The sequence below is a fragment of the Pterocles gutturalis genome, unplaced genomic scaffold (genome assembly GCF_000699245.1).
Source record: "Pterocles gutturalis isolate BGI_N339 unplaced genomic scaffold, ASM69924v1 scaffold24026, whole genome shotgun sequence".
In the NCBI taxonomy this organism is placed as follows: domain Eukaryota; kingdom Metazoa; phylum Chordata; class Aves; order Pterocliformes; family Pteroclidae; genus Pterocles; species Pterocles gutturalis.
This window is the reverse complement of record NW_010098492.1, coordinates 18170-43181: the sequence shown is the minus strand read 5'-3', so window position 1 is coordinate 43181 and position 25012 is coordinate 18170. Positions and strand designations below refer to the sequence as shown.

At 41.5% G+C, this 25012-nt stretch overlaps 1 protein-coding gene across 3 annotated transcripts in view; it reads right to left on the bottom strand.

Annotated features, from left to right (window-relative positions):
- Positions 1-481: 481 nt before the first annotated feature.
- GRB2 (growth factor receptor-bound protein 2) overlaps positions 482-25012 on the bottom strand; it is a 42694-nt gene continuing 18163 nt past the window's right edge. The window contains exons 2-5 of one of the 3 annotated variants that reach the window (XM_010073248.1): positions 9251-9348; positions 4707-4829; positions 2255-2423; positions 482-871 (exon numbers count right to left, since the gene is read on the bottom strand). In XM_010073248.1, the coding sequence (XP_010071550.1) occupies positions 686-871; positions 2255-2423; positions 4707-4829; positions 9251-9348 (576 nt within the window). In that variant the 3' untranslated portion in view covers positions 482-685. The remainder of the gene's footprint in view (positions 872-2254; positions 2424-4706; positions 4830-9250; positions 9349-25012) is intronic. The other 2 variants (XM_010073256.1, XM_010073263.1) reach the window with 2 other exon arrangements.

The following is a 25012-nucleotide window of genomic DNA, read 5'->3' as shown; positions in this document are numbered from 1 at the left end:
GTTGGAGTTTCTCAAAGCAGCTCTGTGACTCAAAAGAAAAAAAAAAACACACGAAACAAAAAGCCACAAAACTCTTCTCCCTTCCCCTGCTTGGAAGCTGCTGAGCTTCAGAAGAAAGTGCCAAAGGAGAAGAGACAATAAAAATTAGATTAACACCTCATCTTTCCCAGGCAAGAAGAGCTGAATGTTGAAGGCAAAAGCAGAGACTGATGATTTTTGTTTTTTTTTAAAGGCAGGACTGTGGATTTGGTTCTTCTCTCATGTCCCTTCATGTCAAATGAAGACCGTTTGCAGAGAGAGAAAATACCAGCAGAGTTTCTCCCTTTTCCTTTAACTGCATGGCTAGGACTTTATATGGCATTAAAACTTCATGCACTGATGGACAGAGGAGGAGGGGGAAACAAGAAGAATGAATGAAAGGGGGTAACCCAGGAGCAGCTGAGGAAATTTGTTATTTTTTTTCTCTCTCTTTTTTTTTTTTTTAAAGATACGTTTTGGTGTGTAAGTTGAACTCCTTCCCCCCCGCCACCCCTGAAGTTCCGTACTGAGTGAAGGAGGATCACCTCACGGTGAAAGATGACTCAGGTTTTATCGCCGTGTGATTTTAGGTCACTGGCTGCAGTTAGGCTCTGTATGTGTATTTACTGTTTCTCTGGTTTCTTTAAATAATCTCTAATATTTATCTCTAGATGTTCCGGTTCACTGGGGTCACATAGTTGCGTGGAAACATGCCCGTCTGTCCGTGGCAGGCTCCCTTCCACCAGTTGGGGTCAGAATTGTCAAGGACTTGGATAAAGTCTCCACGGCGGAAGCCCAGCTCTCCTTCCTCCTGGGGATCAAAATCAAACAGGGCCTGAACGTATGTTGGTTGCTGAAAAGGGAAAGAAAAAGATACACAAAGTGAGAATCATCCACAGCACTGGAGACGCTTGCTCAGGCAGGAGCTAACTTACACCAGAGTTTAACAATAAACATTCAGGCTGTTTAATTTCCCTTCAAGCCAGCTTCCATCATCTGTAACAGGATGCTTGAACAGGAAAGCATAGTCTGTGGAAGACTTTAGAAAAAAGTCAAATTTCTGTGAAAGAGCCAAAATAATGATAGCAGATGACTCAGATGTTTTCCTAGTATTTTCCAGTCTTCATGACCTACTGTAAATCTGTACTCTGCTGCAATACAATGGTCTTCTTGCTTATTCATCCTGTTTTCACCAACAGACAGCATATTACTAATCTGCCCAACACTGTGATAGGCAAAGTGTCCCCTAAAAACTGGATGTTGGCATTTTACACACTTTCCTTAAAACTCCAGTATCAAGAAATTCTGTCACAGAGCAGTTTGCCTGGTCAGCAAATGCTTCCATTCTTATGGAAAAGCTAACAGCTCATTTAAAATGCATTTGCATTCTTAAATTTGTGAGGCTAGGAAGGTATCTTCATGCTTGTCATTTTCAGCCAGCTGTGTTCTCATTTTCTGTTTAGCACTGACCCGACAGTGCAGAGACAGATGTTAATTCACACAAACAAAAAGTGTGCCCGTGGCACCTAGAGAGCAGAACGAGCTCCACACCCCTTGTCTTCGAGCTAGAACTAGAGCACTGCACACAGAGGCAATAGGATTTATCCAAAATAGACAAAAGATCCAGTTACATCCAACATAAAATGCTGATTGCCCTGGGAAACAGAACAAAACAAAGAGCCAGATACACTCAAGCTGCTCTGCTGGCACTTAACAGCAGATTTTGGTTTCTCTCAGCACCGGCTAGATCCAAACCAGCAGGCCAGAGATGTTCCATATGCTGCTACCTGTAACCATCTCTTCAGGAAAGCCCAGTACCAACGCTTTACTGCCTCCACAGGGGTACAGTTCTGGCTATCAATCTGTACAAGTAGAACTACACTTTCTTACTATAACCTAAAACAGGAGTAAACCCATTTTTAAATCACGGGAATCAGATGACCTTCCTGCACCAGTAACTATAAACATTAAGACAAGCCCAGTGTTCAAGCAGCAACAATAACACTTCCCAGAACTGCAGGGGAGACCAGGAGTTAGCAGGCAGGCTTTGCACAAACAGCCAGCTTATTTCCCAGTATAATTCTGCCTGCAGGATCTAAAGATATGCTTCCACAGACAATAAAAATGTCGGTCAGCTTCTCTCCACCCCTATTCGTTTACTCTAAGATGCAATTGCACTTCAGGACCGTGGTTGCAATAGTCTGAAAAGCTCATTCTATGAAGACACTTCTCTTACCTGTGGCACCTGTTCAATGTCCCGGAGAAATATCTGCTGGTTCCTGGAGACAGATGTGGATCTGTGATAATCTACCAGCTCGTTCAAAGAATTGAACTTCACCACCCAGAGGAAATACTTGCCAGCCCCATCTCTAAGCACCTTGAAGTGCTGCACATCATTTCCAAACCTGTGTGGGAAGAATGAAGAACACAAAAAAAGCACACTATTAGCCACTGAGTACTCCTCTTTTGGGATCCTCAGCACTGAGTTGGGAACCAAAAGGTCCTTCAGGGCACAGTGAAAACCACCAATGACACTGATAATATAGACACCAATTGGTTGCTGCAACAAAGATGTCTGAAAATCATCTGTCAATTGTATTTACAGAAATCGGCAGAGAATCCAAATACTGAATTTATTTTGAAAAAAAAAAATGCTGCAAGCTTCACATGCACTTTTCTTATAATAGGACTTCAGTTTAAAACCAGCTTTTCAAATTACTCTGAATTTTCAGAAGCTTGAGGGCTTTTCGTAAAGGATTTCTGGGGTCACAACACTCTTTATCCTGGATGACATGCAGTATTTCAGCTTTTTGTTTTACACTACATTGCCACACAGCTGGCATCCAGTACATGGACTTTTTGATGTATGTATGTATGTATGCAGTCACCTGAGTTGCTGAAGACAGTGCACGGAATACCTTGGACACATACCATGGAGTCTGCAGTACAAGTGCAAGGTCACATTAAAGTAGCTGAACCACGGTGCCTTCCACACCACCTTCCCAAACAACAGTACCAGTAAATTGGGGGGGAAAACACCACCACAGGGAGGGGAGGATTGTCTCTTTTGGCAGCCAGTCCGGACTCATGCAAAAGACTGTCTTGCAAAACAAAAGGATCTCTCTGGTCCTTCAAAAACAAAGAACAGAAAATGCTCGAAAGGTGATGCTGCACATGGAATGCAGCAACTCCAATTCTGCGTTAACAATCCTTTCTGACAGATGACGGCATTCAGTTGAAGCTACTTTTCCAACAATTTTACTCTGAAAAAAGGGGAACTCCAAAGGTCCATTGGGATTTTCCAGACAAATGGCACATCAGTATTTTTCCTTCAGTCTAAAATACTGAAAAACAGGAGACAACTGTTCCCCACTTGCCATGCACAGCTTCTATGCGCTGGCTGAAAATGCAGACGCTATCCTGGCTATAAAGCTAACATGAAACAACTCATGAGTACTGCCTCTGCTCTCCCTTCCGTAACCTGAGAACTCCAAGAGCTTCTCACCATTTCAAATCCTGCAGATCACTGTTCAGGACAAAGATTCTTCTGAATTAAACAAACAAACAAAAAAAAACAAACCCCAAACATTTGAGACACTACCACCAGATGGCAACACTAAGCTAACAGGGAGGCAGAGCTATGCTACTATAACTTTGTTTCTTAAAGGAATGCACTTTCTGGAATGAAGCTTCCATTCATATCTAGTATTCCAGCTCAGATGATTGTACCCAAGACAGAAATATAAACATCTCTTAAAATAAATGGCTTTAATTCAGTTTGTTGGCATGACTCAGTGCTGCTATACAGAAAGACAAAAATTTGGTTAGAGACCAAAGATGACCAGAAAAAAAAAAAAAGTCCTGCCAAGACAGATCACAGCCACAGAAAATAGAGCAAACTAGGAATCGCGCATGAATAATCAAAAAATTTGTAAGGATTCTAAATAAAATCTTGTTAATTTCTGGTAGGAAGTGGGAAGACTACAGAAAATAAAGAAAAAAGCAAAAAGCAACTGCTGAGGACAGAAATCCCTCCCACCCTCAAAACCATGTTGAAATTATGTCACATATCCTTTTCAAGTTTCTAATACCTCTATTTTACAGTTAATTCAGATGGGCAAGATAAAGCATGGTATTTGTGGGCCATGGCTAACTAGCAGGAACCCCTGTTGGTTAACAGCCAGTACTTCTAGTAAGGTTACTCAAGGATGAGAACTTCTCCTCCTCACTTCACTGTTATTAAACTGAGTTTATCTGCCAACACGAAATGCAGTTGTGAGAGATGGAAGAGGTCTCTGTTTTCAGAGCTCCATGTCCCAGTGCTAGACAACATGAATATCCCCAAAGCATGTGCCCGACATGAAAAACAACACACACACCCTGGGCACTCTGCAGCTGTGAGGAGGAGGAATAGGATCCACAAACCAACCAACACATAGTGCCTGAGATCAGCTGAGCCAGACAGCAGCGTGCCACCAGGTCAGCCCTGTAGGCTCATTAAAAACCAGAACACATCTATTCGTTCTGATAAAGAGGGAATAAGTATCACTGGAAGAACAGGAACACTATAGGGCATCTGGAAGATTATTCCTGCTCCTCAGCATTGAAGACCACCTGCCCTTCACCCCTGAGTCCAAATGCGCAGTAGATGACCCGATTATGACACGATTGCTCTGGGCATTACTTACTTGACTGAGAGGGAGAAGTCCCCAGGAGCACTCTCACTCTCCCTGATGAGGAAGGCACCATCGTGTCTCTGTTTGCCTAACATCTCTTCAGCCTTTGCTCGGGGAATCTTTCCAAAAAACCACCTGTGGAGTGAGGAAAAGAAAACAAGAGGGGAAAGTTAAGAATTTTAATCCTTTCATAGAAGAGCGAAACATAGATATTCAAATAGAGATAAAATGATTCCTAACAGAAAACTATACTGCACTGCCACTCCAGTACAGGCAACTGAACCAAGCGGTTTTTCACAATACTTATCTTGGCAGTGAAGCAACCATGAGTTGATAAGCAGGTGCTTGCAGTAGCCCTATTTCACCCAATTTAGCAAAGCAGAGATGTGGTAAGAGCGAAATCCTCAAATTACAGGATTTATTTTCAGAGGTGGAAAAAACCTTGCTCAAAATTTAATACATTATTCACTTTGTTTTGCACCCTGTTGTATCTTCAGTTTAGCACAGAACACATCACAACAAGAACTTAATGTACACAACTGCTTCACAGCAAAGTCCTGCTTTGTAGACTAAGACAACTACCCTGGGAACTGGCTACAGCTGTGGATAAAGTTAAAATGTCTGCACTGATATCTTAGTAATCAGGCCTCATAACCTGAAGTCAAACAGATTAAATGCCTACCTCAAGCAAGAAACTCAAGTCCCTTCCTCTATCAGTAAGGAATAAAGTCTCATGTCTCTATATGCAAAGTTTTAATTGTCCAAACTGTATGATGCCATCAACTCAGAGACAAGAAAGAAGTCCTGCACTGGTGGCTGGTCACTATTGAACTTCCCTATGATACCGCAGCATTTCTGTCACTATTAGTACCCAAAGATAACGAGTGGGGAGTAATTACACAGTAACAACATAGCTACAGAAACCCTGTCTATGGATTGACCCATCCTGCACAAGTGGAAAGCGCACTTTGTATCAAAGCCAATTTCTAGTCTCTTTTTGATCAGGTGGTAAGACATTACTTCAGCAGAGAGAATGAGTAGCTTCATTCAGCAGCTGACTGCTCCTGCAGCCCAAAGTCTGATCTTCCTGGCTCCTACCAGAGCCCTGTGGTCAAAGACAGGAGCTACAAGAGTGGAGCTACATGTGGGTAAGTGAGAAGAAGTTCCCTCAAGGTCTCCCTGCTTCATTGCAGAGGAGTGCTGAGCTGGGCATGCAATTTGGTTCTGGGAAAGATGCTGTAATACTTGTTTCAGTAGCTTATTTTCTTGTTTTCTCCTCAGCCAGCACAATCTAGCAGCTTTCACATATACAGTCACCTGAAACAGCGGCACCATCAAGCCACACCTGAAATTCTTCACAGCTGCACAGAGGTCAAAGACACACGCTGACCACCTCCATGACACCAAGGGTGAAACCACCTCAGGCAACCAGATCGTCAGCTCTGACCAACAGCCTCTGGTCACAGGATTTTTACCCACATTTACATTTGCATTTCCAGACTAATCCAAGATTAAAGGCGAACAAGGGCCGAGTGGTAGGTCACATGGCGTGGGAAAAGCAGAACTGTCTTCACAACCGAAGAGCAAAGCTTTCAGTTCTGAGTAACAGACCACAGAGGGTAGAAGCACTTAACACAGCCTGTAGCCATGCAGATGATTGACCTCAGAGGAGAGCATTTAATAACAAGGGCTCCACTCATAAAGTTTACTTTCTACACTGAAAGTTTTAGTTCCGCAAAAAGACAGAAGTTGCAGAACCTTCCCTGAAACAGAGCTGTTCTTAAAACAAGCTGAAGCTTTCACGGAATTAGAGTCACCAGATCTCCTCTCTAAGCAGCAGCTATCTCTAGAGGTGAAGGAAGACCCATGTACTTGCTGTGGATGTTGTATCCCTTGGAATGGAAAGGAAAAACTTTCTCTCACAATCATTTCATTTCCAGTGATAAAGAACTTCATGGCATTTAGTACCTTCCTGGTGGCTTAGCATCTGCGCTGCTTCTTGGTACCGGAGGTGGTGGCAGAGACAGCAGAGGGAGTGTCTGCCTCTCACTGCACTCTGCTGCCTTCAAAAATCAACCACGAGAAACCACTATGGGAAACTCCTTCAGAATTCAAAGGCAGTGCTTTGTTTCCTGGGCTTTTGGCACAATGTGTCAGATAAGGGAGTCTTGAATTTTGCCTCTGACAAACGTTACACAAAGCAAGCTTTATATTATGATTTTAGATATCTTGCCATTGTTCTTGTTTACAAAGTGTTTGAATTCTGTTCAGTTCTCAAATAATTCTCAGTTATCACATGTGACTTGGAAATGAAAGCCTCATTTAAAAAAAACCCAGAACACCTCACCCATCTCTGTAAAACAGAAGGAAAGCCTGAAAGAGCTCAACAGAACATCTGTATTCCTTCCTGAAGCCTCAGAAGTAGACCCTGTTTTTCCCCTAAGTTTTACTGAATCACTACAAAGTAGAAGTGTACAATTCCATTAAAGGAAGTAACACTTCCAAAGTAACAATACCAAATCAAGTTTTCTGCCACCTGTTTCTAAGGCACTTTAACTAGAAAGACTGAAAACTTTCACAGTTCTTGAACTCCCTTGCAGTTTTAGGACTTCGCTACCACTTTAGCCATTCAGAGTAAGAAAACCTGAATATAAAAAACATAAAAATGATGAAAAAAAAACCCCACAGATGAAAGAAATGAAGTTATTTTGAAGGACTAGTGTCTACTTAAGAACACACTTGTAAAACATCAGCAGTGTTGCGCACATATGAATCTTTGCTACAGAATGACTGAAAAACATTAACAAAAATCACAGCCTGCCCAAGAGAATTAGGCCAGAGAAACTGATCACAACATTCCCACAGCTTCCCCGTTGACAGGCTAAGCTTGATAACGCTTGTCTCCAACTGACTTTGTAATGTAGGTGAAACTCACCCAGTCAGCACAGCAAAACCAAATCCAGGCACTACTGCTGATGCTGCACAGCTAGAGGGAGACGCACTGACTGGTACAACAGAAAGTTCACATCACGTTCAGACTCATTTCAATCGGCAGTTTGGCAGTTCTTTTGGCTTTACTTCGCACAGCCACTTAGCTTGGCTGATTTCCTCCACATAGGTTACAATATTGTAAAGTGAGACTTCAGCAATATCTTCAAGAAAAGCTGATGAACACAAACACTTGAGATATGCACACCACGACTCTGATCCAGGCCATTTCATCACCAGCAAATTCTTCCCCTGCCCCTTAAAGAGGGAAAGGGAGCCCTGCCACCCAACCCCACTGCTGTGCCTTCACAGGGATGCCTCCCTGCCCTGAGTTTCCTGCAGCTCTTCTCTAGTATCACCACTATGCCTACTTACATCTTCGCTTTGTTAATTGGTGTGGCAATTCAGATTAACCCTTCAGAATCCAGGTGATTCAGCTAGTGACTGAGAGGCAGCACATTTTCCTTTCAACCTCATTTGCTAGCAATTACAAAGCAAACTGTACAATTTGCAAAACACAAGCAAGAAGAAACATCGCACTTAAGACTAGCTGTGGGGCTGGAGGATTTAAGTCTCAGATCCTAGGACAGGATTTGAAGCTATTTTCAGTTGCTTTCCCTCCAAATCCTCTTGAAAAGCTCTCATGCCACCTTCCCACAACAGGATTTGATACGAGTCTGAGAAAAGGAACATTCTCTCTCACACCTGGTCAGCTGCCTGCAATTTGCTTTTTGTATGACCTGTATGACTACTTAGAGAGCTCTGCATTAGAGCTAAGCAAATATTATGCTATAAAAACTTTTGCATAATTTCCCAGGGTTGTTAATGCACTAGTTAAGACTCCCAGCTCTGCTGACACATGGAGCTAATTCCATCCAGCTGCCATCAGCAGTTTAAACATCTTCAGAAAAGGTCAAACTAACTACACTTAAAACCCACTACCAAATTCACCCACTTGCAGGCTCAGATATTGTTCATTCCCTCTGACACCAAAACCCGAAAAACTGCCAGCTCTATCCCCCTAAACCAAAACACCATAGCTGATTACAGAACAAACTGATCATCACTATCACAGGAGACATCACCGCAGTATAACCCAAATGCCTGCAAAACTGTTCTGAGAAGACACATGATGATTTAAATCAATGAGAGAGAGAAATTGCAATGTACATTTGTGATCCCCAGTGGACTAGCACAATCAGGGTAAAACAGACATGTTACTGCAGCAGCCAAGGCTTTAAACAATTCCAGAATTTTCTTGTGCATCCTTGCTTTACTTCCCACTTGGCTGCACTAAGGCAGTATATATAGCTCGCTGTTTCTTATTCAGATGATGAAGGATCTCAAAGGTGGGCAGAACCAGAGTTTAGTAGAAGACAGCAGAAATACATGAACTGACACAAAGAAAATACCCTGACATGAGATACAACTCCATAGCCATCCTTATCTATCCATACATCAATACATCTGGTAACGCACATTTTGCAAAGTATTCAGCAGAAAACCTTCAGTTTGAGAGGATGTGCAAAAATAAGACCAAGGGAGCCTATCACCAGAGATCTACTTACGGATGTGGTTTCATTTCTATGTAGTTCTTGGGAATGAAGCCGTCTTTTCCATTGAGTTCTGCCTTGTACCAATTCTGATCGCATTCTTCATTCAAAACCTGAAGGAAGCAAACCAAAAAATAAGCTTACCACATTTCAAGATATGGCAAAACTGATGAAGGTACTAGCTTATTCTTCCCATTCTTGTTTCAAAGACTCTTGTAAGATGAACCTATAAAAAAAATGGTGCTAGCCGTTCTGCTGCACTGCATCTCATGAGTGTTCAGAACTTCCATGAACAAAAAGTTGGACAAGTAATTTAAAATTGCCAAAGGATTTTAGTGCCAGAACTCACGCTTTAGTAAGAAAGTCATTATAAGTCCACAGGTACTTTTAACAACATAACTAGACTGAGATCAGTGCCAAAGATTAAGTTGGCTGTCATCACCAAAAAATTCTGGCCAAAATCTGCAAGCCAAGAAATTCTGATTCTTTATCACTTCTAATGATCACTTTTTCCTGAACTCAGCTGACAAACCTGATGCTTTCACCACAAGTGTAATTTCGTACAGCTCTTCTACATTTGCACTGATTACACACTGGATATGTTAAAGATTCTAGGCAACATCCATATTATAAAGATTTTTACAAAAAAACTCCCTCATGACAAGGTTAGCACAGGCCTAGCTGCAGATACAACCGGCAGCTTCAGCTGGTTTTCCTGATTCAAGTTAAGATCAGGTTAAATCCAACAGCAGAAACAGAGACTTGCCTGTTGAGCATTTTTTATGTTAATAAAGCAACTTAAACACATACAAACAGCAAATGTAGATGAACAAAGTTTATTTTTTTTTAAAGGGATACTTCCTATAACTTTAAAATGAAGGACAGATCAGGAGTCACAAGAGGAGCCACGTGAATAGGTAGCTTTTAAAAGCACAAATTGATACTTCAAAGCATACTTGCTCTAAAAACTTCAGTGCTTTATTTTTCATTGAATTTCTGTCAACTGGTGCAGTGCAATAAGCAAGCCTTGTACTCCGCCTGAAAGTAGTCTTTCAAATAAAACAGTTTTATCTTCAGTAAATACATCCATGCTATAGTTTGAACCTACCCCTCCTCAGAAAAATTTTGTTTGGTTTTAGAAGTAAACATTGCACAGAACCTGCCCCCAGCACTTTAATTCCTTCTCAGCTTTGAGGTTCTTTTTTAACTTTGTGACAACAGCCAACAAAGTTTTAAAAAAAGGAAAAACCCCATGTACTTAAGGCATCAAGTCACAGAAGTATCACATGATTAGCATTGCCTGAATGTGGGAAGATGAGGAAATGCAAAGAGAAAAACACCATGAATGCCGATCCAGAGATCACATACTACACACGCAGTTATGGTGAAGACACCCACCAAAACACCAAAATCTTCATAAGCAATTATTGCAGTTTCTGATATTTGGTTGTTTTGGGGTTTTCTGCTATCTTACTATGTTTCTTTTTTCGAAGGGTGATGAGGGGAAGTTAAAAAAAAAAAAAGAAGGAAAAGCAGACAAGAATTTGCAAGTACAGACCTTAAAATTCTTATAGATGATGGGAGTGCTTCAGAAAAATCAAACTCTAAAGAGCAATTTTTGCTGCCTTTCAAAAATACGTGACATATCAAAACCCCAATCTGCCCTACTGCTGAATTCTCCACGTCAAAGAGAAAAACCTCAACACCTACTGAAATGAAATCTGGTAAAGCAAAAAGAGAACAGAATCTGAATCTCTGTGAATTACAGAGGGTAACAGTTACCTGGCTGTCCCTGAACTCCCAACCGAGGCAGCTGATGGCAGGATGTACGTCCTCCCCAGGTGCCAGGTTCCCATCGGGGAACTAGCACAGCAGCAGGGCCACATCTACTGAGCTTCACGTGAGCAAAAACCTGCACCTTTACAGCCCATTTCAGGATATCTTCAGTTGAAGAGACTTTAATGCCTAAAAGGTTCTAAGTACTTGTCTATGGATAAAAATATTCATGCTGTGTTTTGTGCAGTTACTACAGTGGGCTGCCATTTATTTCTTTACAAGCATGGTGCATGCTAATGCACGCGCTACAGTTCAGCCATTTAGCAAGGATAATCTGACCACAGGTCATAAGCAGTTCAAGTACGGCTCCGTTACAGGCTCTGAGGTAACAGCTTGCACATGGAGAGTTGACACACATCAGCTGATGTCTGCTGAATTGCCTTTAAGCAAGAAAACGGTGCACATCTCTCACAACCCTTGTACTGACCACAAGAGACAGCGTTCTGTGCAGAAATTGATTCAACTCCAGAATATGAAATACAGGTAGATGACACCAGCAGGCAGCTCTGCCGTACTGCGCAGGGAAGGTGGAGATTAAAAACAGGTATGTACAAAAGTGAACTGCGTAGAGACCAGGGTGAGAGAGGGCGCAGGCTACAACTCAGTCATGCAAAGATTCTGGCACACAGCTTGTTTGACCAGGAAGTTGGTTGTTATATACCTCCAGCTGCCATCACTAGAGTCATTATACAACAGAACAGAATACAAACATGGCCCATTTGATGTGATTGCTAATAAGCCAGATCTTATGGAATGGTATGCATTCCTTTATCAAAGATAGTACAGATCAAACTTTTGATAAGATTGGGTACTACAAACCCATTTCATTACCATCAGAGAGCAGTTAAGGGATACATCAGTCTGTTCTTTTTCCAAGAATAAAAAACCCAGATAAACCGTAGTTTCATACGAAGGACATTACCCCATATTTGTGCTTTTGGCATTAAGTATTAAAAATTATCAGAAATTCTAATGCCCAAATGTAAATTATTTTAATGAGCTTTATCTTGCTCTGAAGATATGCTAATAGATTTGGAGGAACCAAATCACAGAGGGCTTGGGGTACTCATTAATGCTTGGCCTGAAGCCCAGTGCCAGTGAGGGAGCATTGCTGAGGCATGCATTAAGCAGAAAAAAACCAGCTGGATAAAAGGCGCAGTAAGGTGAACTGCCCACACATATGCATTTCCAACCTAAGGGACTTCTGCTGTACTAATGAATCCTCCACAGCTCCTTCTTCAGTGCCTTTGTTTGCTCCAAGGACTTTGTCCTGCTTCACACCCAGACTGATGTCTCCTCATAGCTGGTTGTCCTTCCCAGGATCATTGTAACTAGCTGTCACAGCTCCATTCGCACCCGGGCAGACAGCCACGCCATCCATGCCCTGTATTATGCACCAGAGAGCTTATACACACACAGCCACCCTGTAAGCACCCGCTTCCCCTTTCTGGGTCTTTCAGTCTGCCCACTTCCAGAGGCAACAGAATTTGCTGTTTTCTTTACAAAGCTGCCTGTTCATGTATCATTTCAAGAGGAGTCACCTCCACAATACAAATGTCTACAAAATTATTTTTTCTGTGTCTCAAGTAGATACTGCTGGAGCTTCTCCCAATGCTTAGTCAAGCAAAAATGACTTGTACTGAAGTACCTTAAATTCAGGACAACTTTGCAGTCACGTGCACAAGGCTGGAATTCTGGTGGCTGCTACAAAGTCAGGCAGCTATTATTATGCCAACTGCAGAATAGTCATGTAAATTTCAGCTTTCAAAAAACTTATGCCACTAATATGCATTAGTGAAATACTATGGTAAGATTTTCCCAGACTTACCAAAGCTATAAAATTTAATCTAACTACTGCATATATCACTGGATTTTGCTTTAAAAATTCCCCCAAGTACAAATACAGATAAATTAAACAACAAAATGAAACTTAAAAGATTCACTGCTCTAAACTGACACCTCCTTCAAAGTCTGCAAAAAAAAAAAAAAAACAACCTAAAAGGCACAAACACTTACTTATCTCAACAACTGTTAAAAACTGCTGCTCTTTGTACAGGTCAAAACATAAATCATTCCTTTGCAGTCCGTCCCCATGTCTGCTACAGATCTAATCAAATCCACACCAGAGCAACTCTTCCTTTCACACTGGGGCATCTGTGCCCGAGAGGAGGAAGAAGGAAGGATATTTTTAGCCACTGCATTTGAACACATACTGCCATGTGATGTCCTCAGTCTGCAGTCAGCCCTGTTTCACAGTCACAGTGGCTCAACTGCTGCCCGTCAGTTTCCTAGTTTGCTAACAGATCTCTTATCAACAGAAGTCCATCTGTTCCCATGGAAATGGAGAAGAGGCGCTGCTGATGGTCCTCACAACAAGGCAGTCACAGAATTTTAGCTGGAACAGCTCACACACAGGCATTCCCGGCCGTTTTCAATCCCATACCTGGCGAATATTTCTAAGTACAGCGTTTCCACCCTTGTGAACTGTTGCACACCAGTCTTGATCCTCTCAAAACCAAACAACTTTCAGGAACACGTAGGCACTAAACTGGAACATAACAAGCAGATCTGGCATCTCAACTCTCGAGCTGACTCCCACATGCAAACGTGAAACTAAACATAAGGCCTCAAACACACTTACGTGCTTGCAAATTTAGACAAATTGAATGCTTGGGGTTTGAAGAGAAAAAACCCAAGAAACTTGTTCAGAGAGGGCTCTGAGTTTTGGCTGAACCTCCCCTTTTCCCTGTAAAGTTTCAGGATTTTTGCTGTGCTAACTGAAACAGAAGGTAACACAACTGCTCAAGTACAACTTGTTAGCTGCCAACATGTTTTTTCTTCTTGACAAAGTTGCGCTGACACTGCTGCAAATAAAATCATGTGGTACATTAAAAACACTCCCAAAGTCTCAGGAATCAAGGAAAGCACTCATGACACTAAATTAGGACAGGAATCAAAATTTAAAAAGTGAACACGATTCAAAGGCAGCAATTCTGCAAGTGAATTAAGCCCGGAAATTACTTGTCCCAGAGTGGAATAGTGGTTGGGAGGATGGTTCTCACCCTCTGCAGAGGTGCTCTAACTCAGTGCTTCATTTCAGAGAAAAATGGCTCATTTTCTGCTCCAAGAGAGGTACAAACTAGCTACAAAACCAGCAAGCACTCACTGCCAAAGGAAGCTACACCTGGATTCAACAGAGCAAGCTCACAGTCCATTATGCCGCATTTTCCTTCCCCACAAACGCACTGCAAATGGCACCACAGGATAGTTAAATGCATCTCTTCAGGGTTTTGCAGAAGACAACCCCAGATGCTGCCTGGTAACCTGCAGCAGCTCCCTGCCTCATCCTCATGTTGCATTAAATCCCTGAACACGTGAATCCTCCTCACTCTGGCTGCCTGACACCATCAACAAGGTGGCTGCGTGGAGGAAACTTTAAGGAAACCTGGGGTAATGGCACTGTAAGCCAGGTCAAGCCAAATCAGAATTTTTCTCTTCTTGGTTTACTCATCACGACACACAGTTCAGTTAATTTTAACTTCAAACACGCGATGCAGAAAGATACTTTAGACAATTAAGGTGACTATCTCAAGAACACAGAACTGCTAAAATACTTCAGGCTTTTCCTTAAATTCAATTTATCATAATCAGATATGGGAAATGCAAAATATCCACATTTTTCAGATCAAAACCTAAGGCACTGTGTTTAGATATGCTTTAAGATTGTGAATACTTCTTCTTTAGGCAGATATAAAAAGCTGCGAAAACGCTTAACAACCACAGAGCAAGTGTTACCGGAAACAGCCAGAGAAAGACTGTTTCTTAAAATGCACTCAACTACCAAGTAGGATAACAGAATACCTAAATAAGGCATGTAGATTGTAATATAATGCAATAACGTGTTATGGATATATGGTTTTCATTCTCACCCTCACCCCAATTCTCATCATCACTATAGAAACACTTCTTCCACCCTTATCTTTTTAAAGGCATAAAAAGAACAGAAAATACAAACTAAAAAAAATATAATTTCAGAAAGTCTTCCCACCGCAACAAAGTACAAGGGCCCTTCCTCCCCACTCACCCCTCACGCTTCTGCCTTTGTCAGAAGCGTTATCTGAAGTGATGACTTGATACTTCACCACGGCACACACTGACTTTTCACATCGACAGCGTTCACCATAGCAGGCCAAGCAGCTGAAAGCAGGAACCAAAAGGAGCAAATTTTGAAGCCGTTCAAATAAAACAGCTAGTGTCTGGGTTATACAGCACTGCATTTAGACACACTTTCTTCTTAAAGAAACTAAGTTCTTTCCATTCATCTTGAAGGAACCTGGAAACTACTCCAAAGTACAATACAAGACAAAATTGAGAGGTAACAAACCAAAGATGACAATGGAAGTCACAGGACACAGTCCCTCTAGGATCAAAGCTTCTCTTTGCAAACTGTAAGTAACCCCGGGTGTATTGCACAGATCTGCTAATCACTGGAAGTTTGTTCCATATACACGTTTATGGGTAAATCTAGTATTGCCCCAACCTTCCCAAAGGGCTGGCAGGGAGAAGTAGATGTGTTAGATTACAGCAAGGATGTTGCTTTTACCTACGTGCAATACGGGCAAGCTGCAACTACAATTCCATGCAATATTCCACCACACAAAACCCCAGCGAGAGAGGGAGAGAGAGATGCAGTGGTCAAGAAATCCACAGTAGCACTGGCTGGCACGTACAGCAAAGCGCGTTGTAACAAAGCAAAGTCCAAAGAGAGGGATGTAGCTGTGAATTAGCATTCAAGCTTCCACTTCAAAACCACCTTTATTTTTTCTATGTAACACAAGAATACTTGAGGCAACTTTAAGTTAGCTGAGGTATGATCAAGTCTAGCCACAAGCACAGAACCCAGCACAGACTAACTTACCCTGCCTCTCAGGCCTTGCAAGTCTTGTACTACCACTTCCCCTCTGGCAAAAGCCTGCAATTACTAAGACTTATTTATTTCTTTAAGATAATAGGAGAAAGAGAGAGAAGTAAAAAAAAAAAAAACAATCTATACAAAAATCTACGCTCACTTTTTTACATTTATGTGGCACAAAGAGATGGGAGGAAAAAACCTCGATATTTTAAAGTATATTGTAGTGACCTCCAAAATGTCTAATGGAGATCCTAGAAAGAGTCAATAAAGCTCAAGGAACTTTGCCACAGGTCTCACCTTCAATGATTTTTCCTTCTGGGTAGGAAGCTTCCACTAGCACAAACACATAGAGGTAAAATGACAAAAAATTCACCAGTTCTGCCTACATTGCTTGAAGGACAGCGAGATGTCAGCCTCAATGACTACAGAATTCTCTTCACATTAGTCCTCCTGCTATCACCACTTACATAAAGATTACCACAAATTGCACATTTTCAAGAAGAAGGCTGATGCAAAATCTCCATTACAGAAAGAATGGTAGCCTGCGATAAAAATCAGTATTGGTAATTTTACAACCCAAACAAAAATAGCTTTACAGAGCTAAAGTAGCTACAGCTAGTGTTCTAATTAGGTTTCCCTCATCTAAAAGACCCCCGAGTGTTTCAGTAACGGCAGGGACTCTCAGAAGTGAGATTCATTTTATGTTCAGCAAATTTTATGGTGCTTAAGTGAACACTAATTCTGAAGAACTTCATCACATAAGGAAGACTGTTCAACATTTGGATGTTGCAGTGAATGCGCTGTCTCATTTCAGCGCTTGATCAAAATGGAGTGCAAATGGAAAACACATTGTCATCACAGCCCAAGCTCCACAGCTTGGCTTGCACTTGTAGAGAGCAGAACGCTATGGGATTCACAAGAACAGTTTCTTAAAAAGAGGAAGGGGAGTGTTGTTTTTCACTAACAGACCAAGGCTTAGTTTACAGTGACTAAAGACCAGGACTAGCCACCTTTTATAACTAGCTGTAGTGCTCAGGATGTTATCCCGGAAACAGAAGACAAAACATCCTTCCTTCATCTCAAACCCAATCCACACCTCATTTGGAAGCACTGAAGAACACAGCATTTTGTCAGTTTTCTGCTGTGCCCTGTGGATTAGTCTACTCAGGTACTAGGGGGGAGGTCCTTCGCTTGCTAGTGTCTTTCCTCATTGAGGTTTTATTTTAAAAGTAAACAGATTAGCACGTTTAATTTAGGTTTAAGCAAGGTCCCAAAAGAAGAATCAGCACTGAAGCACACAAACTGAAGAACAGGTCAAACTCCAAAGCCTAAAGAGCCCTATGCCACGCTCCCCTTTATTTTTTTAATGGAGGAAAGAAAACTGCCTGGAATTCTGAGTAAAAACCTGCTCTACTCAGGAAAGGTTCAAAATCCAAAACCACACCCAAAAATAACCCAAATGCACGTCTGTATATAAAGAACAGAGTATACATTGCCTTAAGCATCTAAATAAGCCCTTAAATTTGAGAAGAAAAATTCTGAAAGAACTACTTTTACCTGGTGGTCAGAGTAAGGTCTCCTGGTTTCTATTCCTGTATGTGCTGCTAACACAAAGGTATAAATCCCTGGCCCTCTTGAAAGAGGGGCTGTTTCTATCTAGCTGTCTATCTTGCATTCTTAACTACTGCTTTTCCTAGCACACAAATGCAAGCAATTTACCTGTCGCTTTTACCCAGACAGGAACGGTTATATGTGGACTGACATTGAGCAACTACTCCATGTAAGAGGTTCTCTATTACAACCGTTCTAATGCTTGCACACAATAAAGTTGCTAGGATGTACACAAGTAACAGCAGGTTAAAGTCTACAAGGATGTGTTGAGGAAGACAAACTGCTTAAGAGAAGCTGCGCAATGCAAACCTTGAAAGAAGGGGACTGCAGCCACTGAAGCTGAACATTGCTCATTTCACTGGGTGCCCTGCAAAAATATGACACCAGGTAAGGCAAATCCACCCCAGTGCTGGAAAAGCCAGGAAAGAGGAAAGATGATTACCAGAGGAACAACCTGGTTCTTTGATCAGAAATTTAGGGTATGTGACTACAGGGTGGTTTTCCAGTTGTCCTGTGGACTTCCAGTGACCATGCTTCACAGCCAAGGCCTGACATGCACTGAGTGGAAGAATTTCTTTGCACGTTGCACAGGTATTACAGTCCTGTCTACACATCTCATTATGAGTTTTGCTTGTCTCAAGAGCATGACAACACCTCAACTTCAATTTTCCACTGTAATGTTTGGGGTATTTTTCAGAGGAACTGATACGTAGCGAGTTATTCCCCGTCCTATACTGGTGCAGTTGATTATTTCTGCCTAGGTGTGTGACAGTACATCAAACCTTGTTGAACATCTCCCTGTTTTTATATTTCTTCAAACCATCAAGAACAGTTTTAAATTGCATCTTCAGCATGTATATGCCAAACTCAACTAATCATCGCCACCAATACATGCCCTGTTTCATCACCCAGTCCATTAACTCAATATTATCACACCCAAGATTACAGTGTGAAAAGACCCTCAGAGCTTTTGAGTGCAGCAGTGAACCACTGCTACCTAAGCTTGACTGTGGTTTTCTAAATATCTGCACAATGTCTCCTACAGTAGGTGTCACCTAAATGAGGTCTCCCCAGTTGCTTATAGAACAGGCTGCCAGTGTCAGCGGACTACCAGGTTTGATACCCCAGGATGCACTGGCACGTTTAAGTGACTAACAACATGTCTAAAGACATGAAAACTGCAGTCTTGATGTACTTTGAAAACCTGGGAAAAGTTAAAGAAAAAATGCACACGCCTTGCACTGACAATCTGCCGATTTGGTGAGAAGCAAGACAGACACCAATGTTAATTGCCTGCTACAAAGCAAGCCAGAAGGAAAAACTGTAAAGGTTGCCCAAAACCACTACCAAATCCTAACTATTTTTCAGTGGGAAATACAATTAGAAACACTACCTGCTACATTGTAAAGCACACTAAGAAAAGATGCAACCCATAAAGGCCTTAAAGGAAATTTTAAAAGTGTTCAAAACACAGACTTTCATTTTTTGCTTTTAAAGGAAGTAAATTAACCTGACCTGTAGCTGCTCTATCTGGTTTTTCTAGGGAAAAAGCTATCTCAACCACACAAGCAAGAAGTCCAACATGCTTCCAAAGATCAATCAAGACAAGAGGCCTATTCCTATCCACCATCAGCAACATTACAGGGGAAAAAGAAAAGGCTTTCAGTGCAACTGGCAAACACTTACAAGACAGATAATCTTCAACTTCTTTTTCTTTAAATACATGGTTTTGTTCAAACTGTTTTATTACAGTATTTATTATGCATTCATTTTACAGTGGGGACAAGTTAACAGAGCAATAAAAACCTTAACTTTGCTTCACCTGGTTTTAAAATTTAAAGCCTTTAGGATTCTACCTAGCATAGACTCTTGCATTTAATATCGATTGCCTAATATTTTATAGCATTGTAAATTTTACAGAATGTGAAACGGTCTTACTCAGCTCTTTGCCAGAAAGATATCAGGGATAATATTTGACAAGTAATTATACAACAGAGTTCTCTAGGTTAATTACACCTGATATGCCACATTAAAAACCATCCATACTTGAAAAGCTATGCAACACTTTATTTATTCTGATATTACTGAACTTTTGTACAATTCAAGTGTCTTCTTGATGGTCCTCAAAAACCACAGTTGTTAAGTTACGCCTTGAAGGGTGGAACACTTATTCAGCTAAACACAGAGCTATGAACAAAAATCCAGGTGACATATGCCTGAAACCAGGAATGAGGATGTCTGCAGGCATCTCTCAAAACAGTGAGCAATGACATTGTTAATACTGATACTGGACACATCTTGACCTCAGAATGAACAATCCAACTACTTAATTCATACTGATGAGCATGAATTCCTACCCAGCTACAAACTCAGAGGCCGCACTATCAGTTTGTAGTGGCCAGATGCTTGTCAGCATCACTGTTGGAGCTGGTCTGTGCAGTCACCGCAGCGTGGCTGTGCCGTCCCGCATGCACTGTGTGCAGTGGCAACAGGCGCTTGTGCAGCTCAACAGACCAGGGAAGCGATCTCCAAAACACTTCAGGAGGTGCCGTGTTTTCCACCTATCTCAGCTGACTGCCTGGCTACACAGACAGTTCTACCAGCAAGTGCAGGGTACAGCTCTGGAACTGAAGCAAGCGACTGAGGGGACGGGAAGGAAAGGGACAGGGCAGGACTGCTCGGGCAGGCACTGCCATGAAGGAAACACCCTTCGTTTCTGTTTCAAAATACACAAAAAAATGCCTGGTCTACAATTCTTGCAACAAACAACCTCAAAACTTACATTTGCAAGAATTAGTAGTTCCACTTGCTCAAACTTTTATGTAGGTAGAGTTAAACAAAGCAGACAAGAGGTGGACAAGAGTTCAGGAAGAAGCATGTGGGTAGCCCTGCAAAGGGGCAGCAAAAACCCAGACTCAACTGACTGCGAGTGGGAGGAGGGGAAATGGGGAAGCAGGAGAGGCTCAGCTGAGGCTTACAGAGGTATTTGTGTCTCCTGATGACAGGCTTAACCTGGGCAACTGTGAAGACAGCTTTTTTCAAGCTGTACACAAATTGAAGGCAGGACCTTTAATGGATAAAGGAAAGAAACAAAAAGAAAAGCTACCTTCAGGTCAGCCAGCCAAGTTCAGCTAAGCCTTATACTGATCCTGGCAAGAGACATCTGAAGATTTTTGCAGCGTAGACAGAAAAAAGCACAGACTTCATGCATGAAACAGCTATCAAGTTCAGGGACACTTACAAGAAATACTAGAGGACCAATCAACTCTTTTTTTCTGCTCCATACTTTCAACAAATGACAGCTGTTGGTCCTTCTGACAAGTTTAATTCTTTATGGGTTACATCACTGACATGCATAGCAGAAGTCATCCCTCCCATCCAACTACACATTGCGAAACTGCACACATGGGAAAGAGGAGGGCTTTATGACTAGATGTTTTAAAATTATGTGTTGATACCAGTGTGCAAAACTCAAACCTACCAGACACAGGATGTCAAGCAAGTGTTAACTGCAATATCCTTTCTGCAGCAATTGAACACTGAATATTTACTAATTTCTTACACATCTGTGACATGCATGTACTTTTCTGCCAGTCCCTAGAGTATGCTCTGCAATTTGCATTTGAAAGAACAGAAGAAGGAAAAGCCCCCTTTCCACTACCTCGAGACAGCTGCCCCAAATGTCATCACTATGCAGTTCAGAGCCCACCTGCAAAGGCTGATCACTTTGGCCAATGAAGCTGAAGTCTGCTGTTTCCTCTTAGCACCAAAAAGGTTTTACAGCCTTAGTGTCTAAGATTAGCATTATTACCATCTATTAGAACTGCATTTTCCCCCAACTCAAAATGCGTAACTCCCCACCCATACATTTCCATCCCCAGCCTACTGAAAGTGAAGTAAATGGTGTTAAAATTGCATTTTCAGATGAAAAAGGAAAATTAATTTTTAAAAGTCTGCATAGGATTTTATGAGCAATTGCTGCAAAGCAATGTCAGTGCTCTAGACAGGATCTGTGAATCCCTCCACAAAGAGCTGTCAGTCCATGCACAGCAGACGTGTTTCCTCTTGTTGTCAGGATGGGCAATAGCAGTTAAAATTTATCAGGCATATTAATGGGAGAACAAAATGATATAAATGCCTGTGGGACGGAAGATACAGATCTTTATTAAACAGATTTCACACACTGGCAGAGTGGAGAAGACTAACTAGTGATAATTAGACCAGAAAATAGAACTTCAAATACTGCCGAGAGCCCCTCCACCTTTGTGCTATGCTATGAAGAATCAGTCTCCAATTTTAAGGCTATGTGAATCTTTCAGATGTAAGGTGTACCGCAGTTGCCTAAAACCAACAGATACCACAAATTAAAGACTTGCCTCATCGATGCTGAACTTCCACAACTCTGTTTGCTAGAATTTTCTGCAGGAGTATTTTGGTTCTTTTTTATAGACACAAGTCTTTACTCAGACTGACTGCGGTCCAGCTCCTGCTTTGTCAAGAATGAAGTTCAGGGGGAACAAAAAATTTTGCACTTGCTACAGTGAGGGTTCACTGTGTTCATGTGAATGATCCTACTCTTACAACAGAGAAAATATGATTCATATCAAGTATCAAAGTCACCAAATCCTCAACAACTTTATTCTTCCTTCCACCCTTTACATCCCCTCACAGAGGTTATTACTGGGGGAGTGTCACACAACAGCCCTTACATCACCGTCTATTCCCCCTTCCCCCTTCACTACCCCAAATGGAGCAGGCATGCTATCACTATGCCAGTTCATGCAATTCTTTATTCTTCGCAATTTCCTACTTCTCATTTGAAAAACAAATACTTCACTGTTATCTAAAAATATACTAAAACATTGCCAGCAACTCAGTGCTCAAAGCAAAACAACCATCACCACCCAATGTGAATATACAATAGAAGCAGCACTTTTGGTAAAGCAAATTTTTCAGGAGTTCTTGAGAACAGTGAGAGAAATAATTCAAATTACAAAAAGAAAGGGCTGCTCTGTAATCACCAAGAGAATGCTGCTCTGCCATATGGAGACTCAGCCAAACGTACAGCCCAAGGGCAGGAATGAAGACTGCATTCTGACAGCAACAAAAGCGCTCAGCAGCAGTTCGCTGATCCCACTCCCATGCCAAAGCTGGTCTCCCCCCAGTGCAGCCAGCACAACTACTCCAAAACCAAATCAAAGACAACCTTACCTAAAAAAACCCCAAAACCTGACAAACCCCTCTCCACTGCTGCCTCCCTTCCCTGATCAGTTCACAGCGCAACTCCACAAATGTCTGCACTACCACAAGAGTGACACATGAAACAGAATACCCTGTTTGTAAAGTTAAGACATGTCCCCAAGGCAGGGATTCCACAAGTGAAGCTGGTGACAGAGCTAAGTTAAGCTTCTCCCAGTACCTTCTTCCCTCCAGCCATTCATTCTTACCTCTGCACTCTCCATCCCCACCCTGTGCTGGCCCAAGTGTTTGACAAGTTAGTCAAGACTGGACAGGGTGAAGAAAAAAAAACAACAAACCAACCAAACCATAATGTGCAAGTGCTCCATTTTCCCCAACTTTCTCAGTCCCAGTGGAGCTCTCTCACTTATTTGAATTTATCAACAGAGCACAGGAACTCGCAACTAGAGGAAAAGCTCGAGTGGTCCCTGTACTACACAACAACGAACCCTAGTTAAGAGTTACACACTCCATGTCCTCTAGGCAGCTGGGGCTCTAAGCAAAGGCAGGTGCAACAACATGTATCACCTACAAAAAGCTCGCATTTAGATGACCTATAAAAATGACAGAGCAAACACAGGAGAAGGAACTTGCTCCCTTCTACCCCAGCTTTGTTTGATGTACTAACACACCTTTTCCCCTTCCTTTCCTAACATCTTCCCTGTCCTCCAAATGCAAACTCAGGATGGGAACCAGCAAATGTGCTTGGTATTCAGAGATGATGAGCAGAACAGCCAGAGCAATACTCAAATGTTTTAAAAACCTCCCTGCAGTATCTAACCTGCAGTCCATCCATGTAGCACAATAAAATCTCAAATATCTTATGAAACTGTTCAAACAGGAGTTACAATAAAATACAAATCTCTTAAAGACAGAGAATCATATTTGCTTTTTGACTCCCATGATCAGCAGCTGTCATGTTGCTTTATTTCCATTCACAGGCCTGAAGAAGCAATAACACGTTTCATAATTGGAGCCTGAAACTGCGCAAGGACATAGCTTCCTCCACAAGTTAAAGACAAAGACCTCTTGTAATCCTTAAAGTCCACCTGACATTTCCATTAGTATTCTCAGTAAAACATATTAGCCCAGTGCAGAAGAGACTCTTTCTCCATCACACACTAGAAAGTTAACCTTTTGCAATCAGTTAAAGTTGACCTCCCAGAAACAACAGTGAAGTTGTGCTGCAGACACTGAAAAGCTACAGAATTCTGTGCTCCAGTTCAGTTGTCACTTCTTCATTTAAAATACACAGCTACATATTTTCCAGCATCTTGCATTAACATCTGTGGACTTGTAATGAGATCAGAAGACACTCCATTAAGTTTTATACTTTTGTGGGTCAAACACCGGGACAACACTCTGGAAAATCCCATTTCTTTTCAGAAAAGCTAAAAAAAATTAAAAATTTCTGACCTACCATGAACTAGGGATCTCCAGAAGATGCTCTTATTTTAGATTCCCCCAAGTATTAAAACTGAATTCTTAATAACCATTACTTATTTGTTGTCATATACCCAGGGGGAATTTCATCCTTTGTAACTCAAAGGAGTTGATTTACTCATCATTTTAGAAAGTTTGTTTAGACAAAAAAAATCCCAAAACAACTGAGTATATTAATCTAACTAGGAAAGTCTTTGAGAGCCTGACTATTTCAGGATGATGTAAACATTTAATCTGAAGTTTGCAGAACATGCCTCAAGTACCTTTTCACTGATTTTTTTTGTAGCTGTTGAAGAACGGGTTAAAACCAGGACATTTTCAAATCTAGAAACTAAATGTAATGAGATCAGAATAATAAGATTACCATAATCTGCCTCACACACAGCTAGGATCAGCCCTAATCTCTTCATTTTGAGACAGATGGAAAAAGCATGAAATCAGAGATAACAGGAGGCCAATTTCCTAGAATAGGCAGCTTCTCAAGGTTCACCATAGCTGTAAGTCAATATTTTGCTAGATTTTTACCAATTTAACCATTTTTAATACAACATATTGGGAAAGAGAATCAGGCATCTCCAAATCCATACTAGACAAACCAATAAGAAAAAGTAATACATCAATGTAATTTGAATATGTTGCAGAATATTAAAGACTAAGAGACTAATTTACTGAGACTCTAGCCAATACCATTCCCAGATGCTCTAATCGGACATACAGCAAGTGAGGAACAAACCATT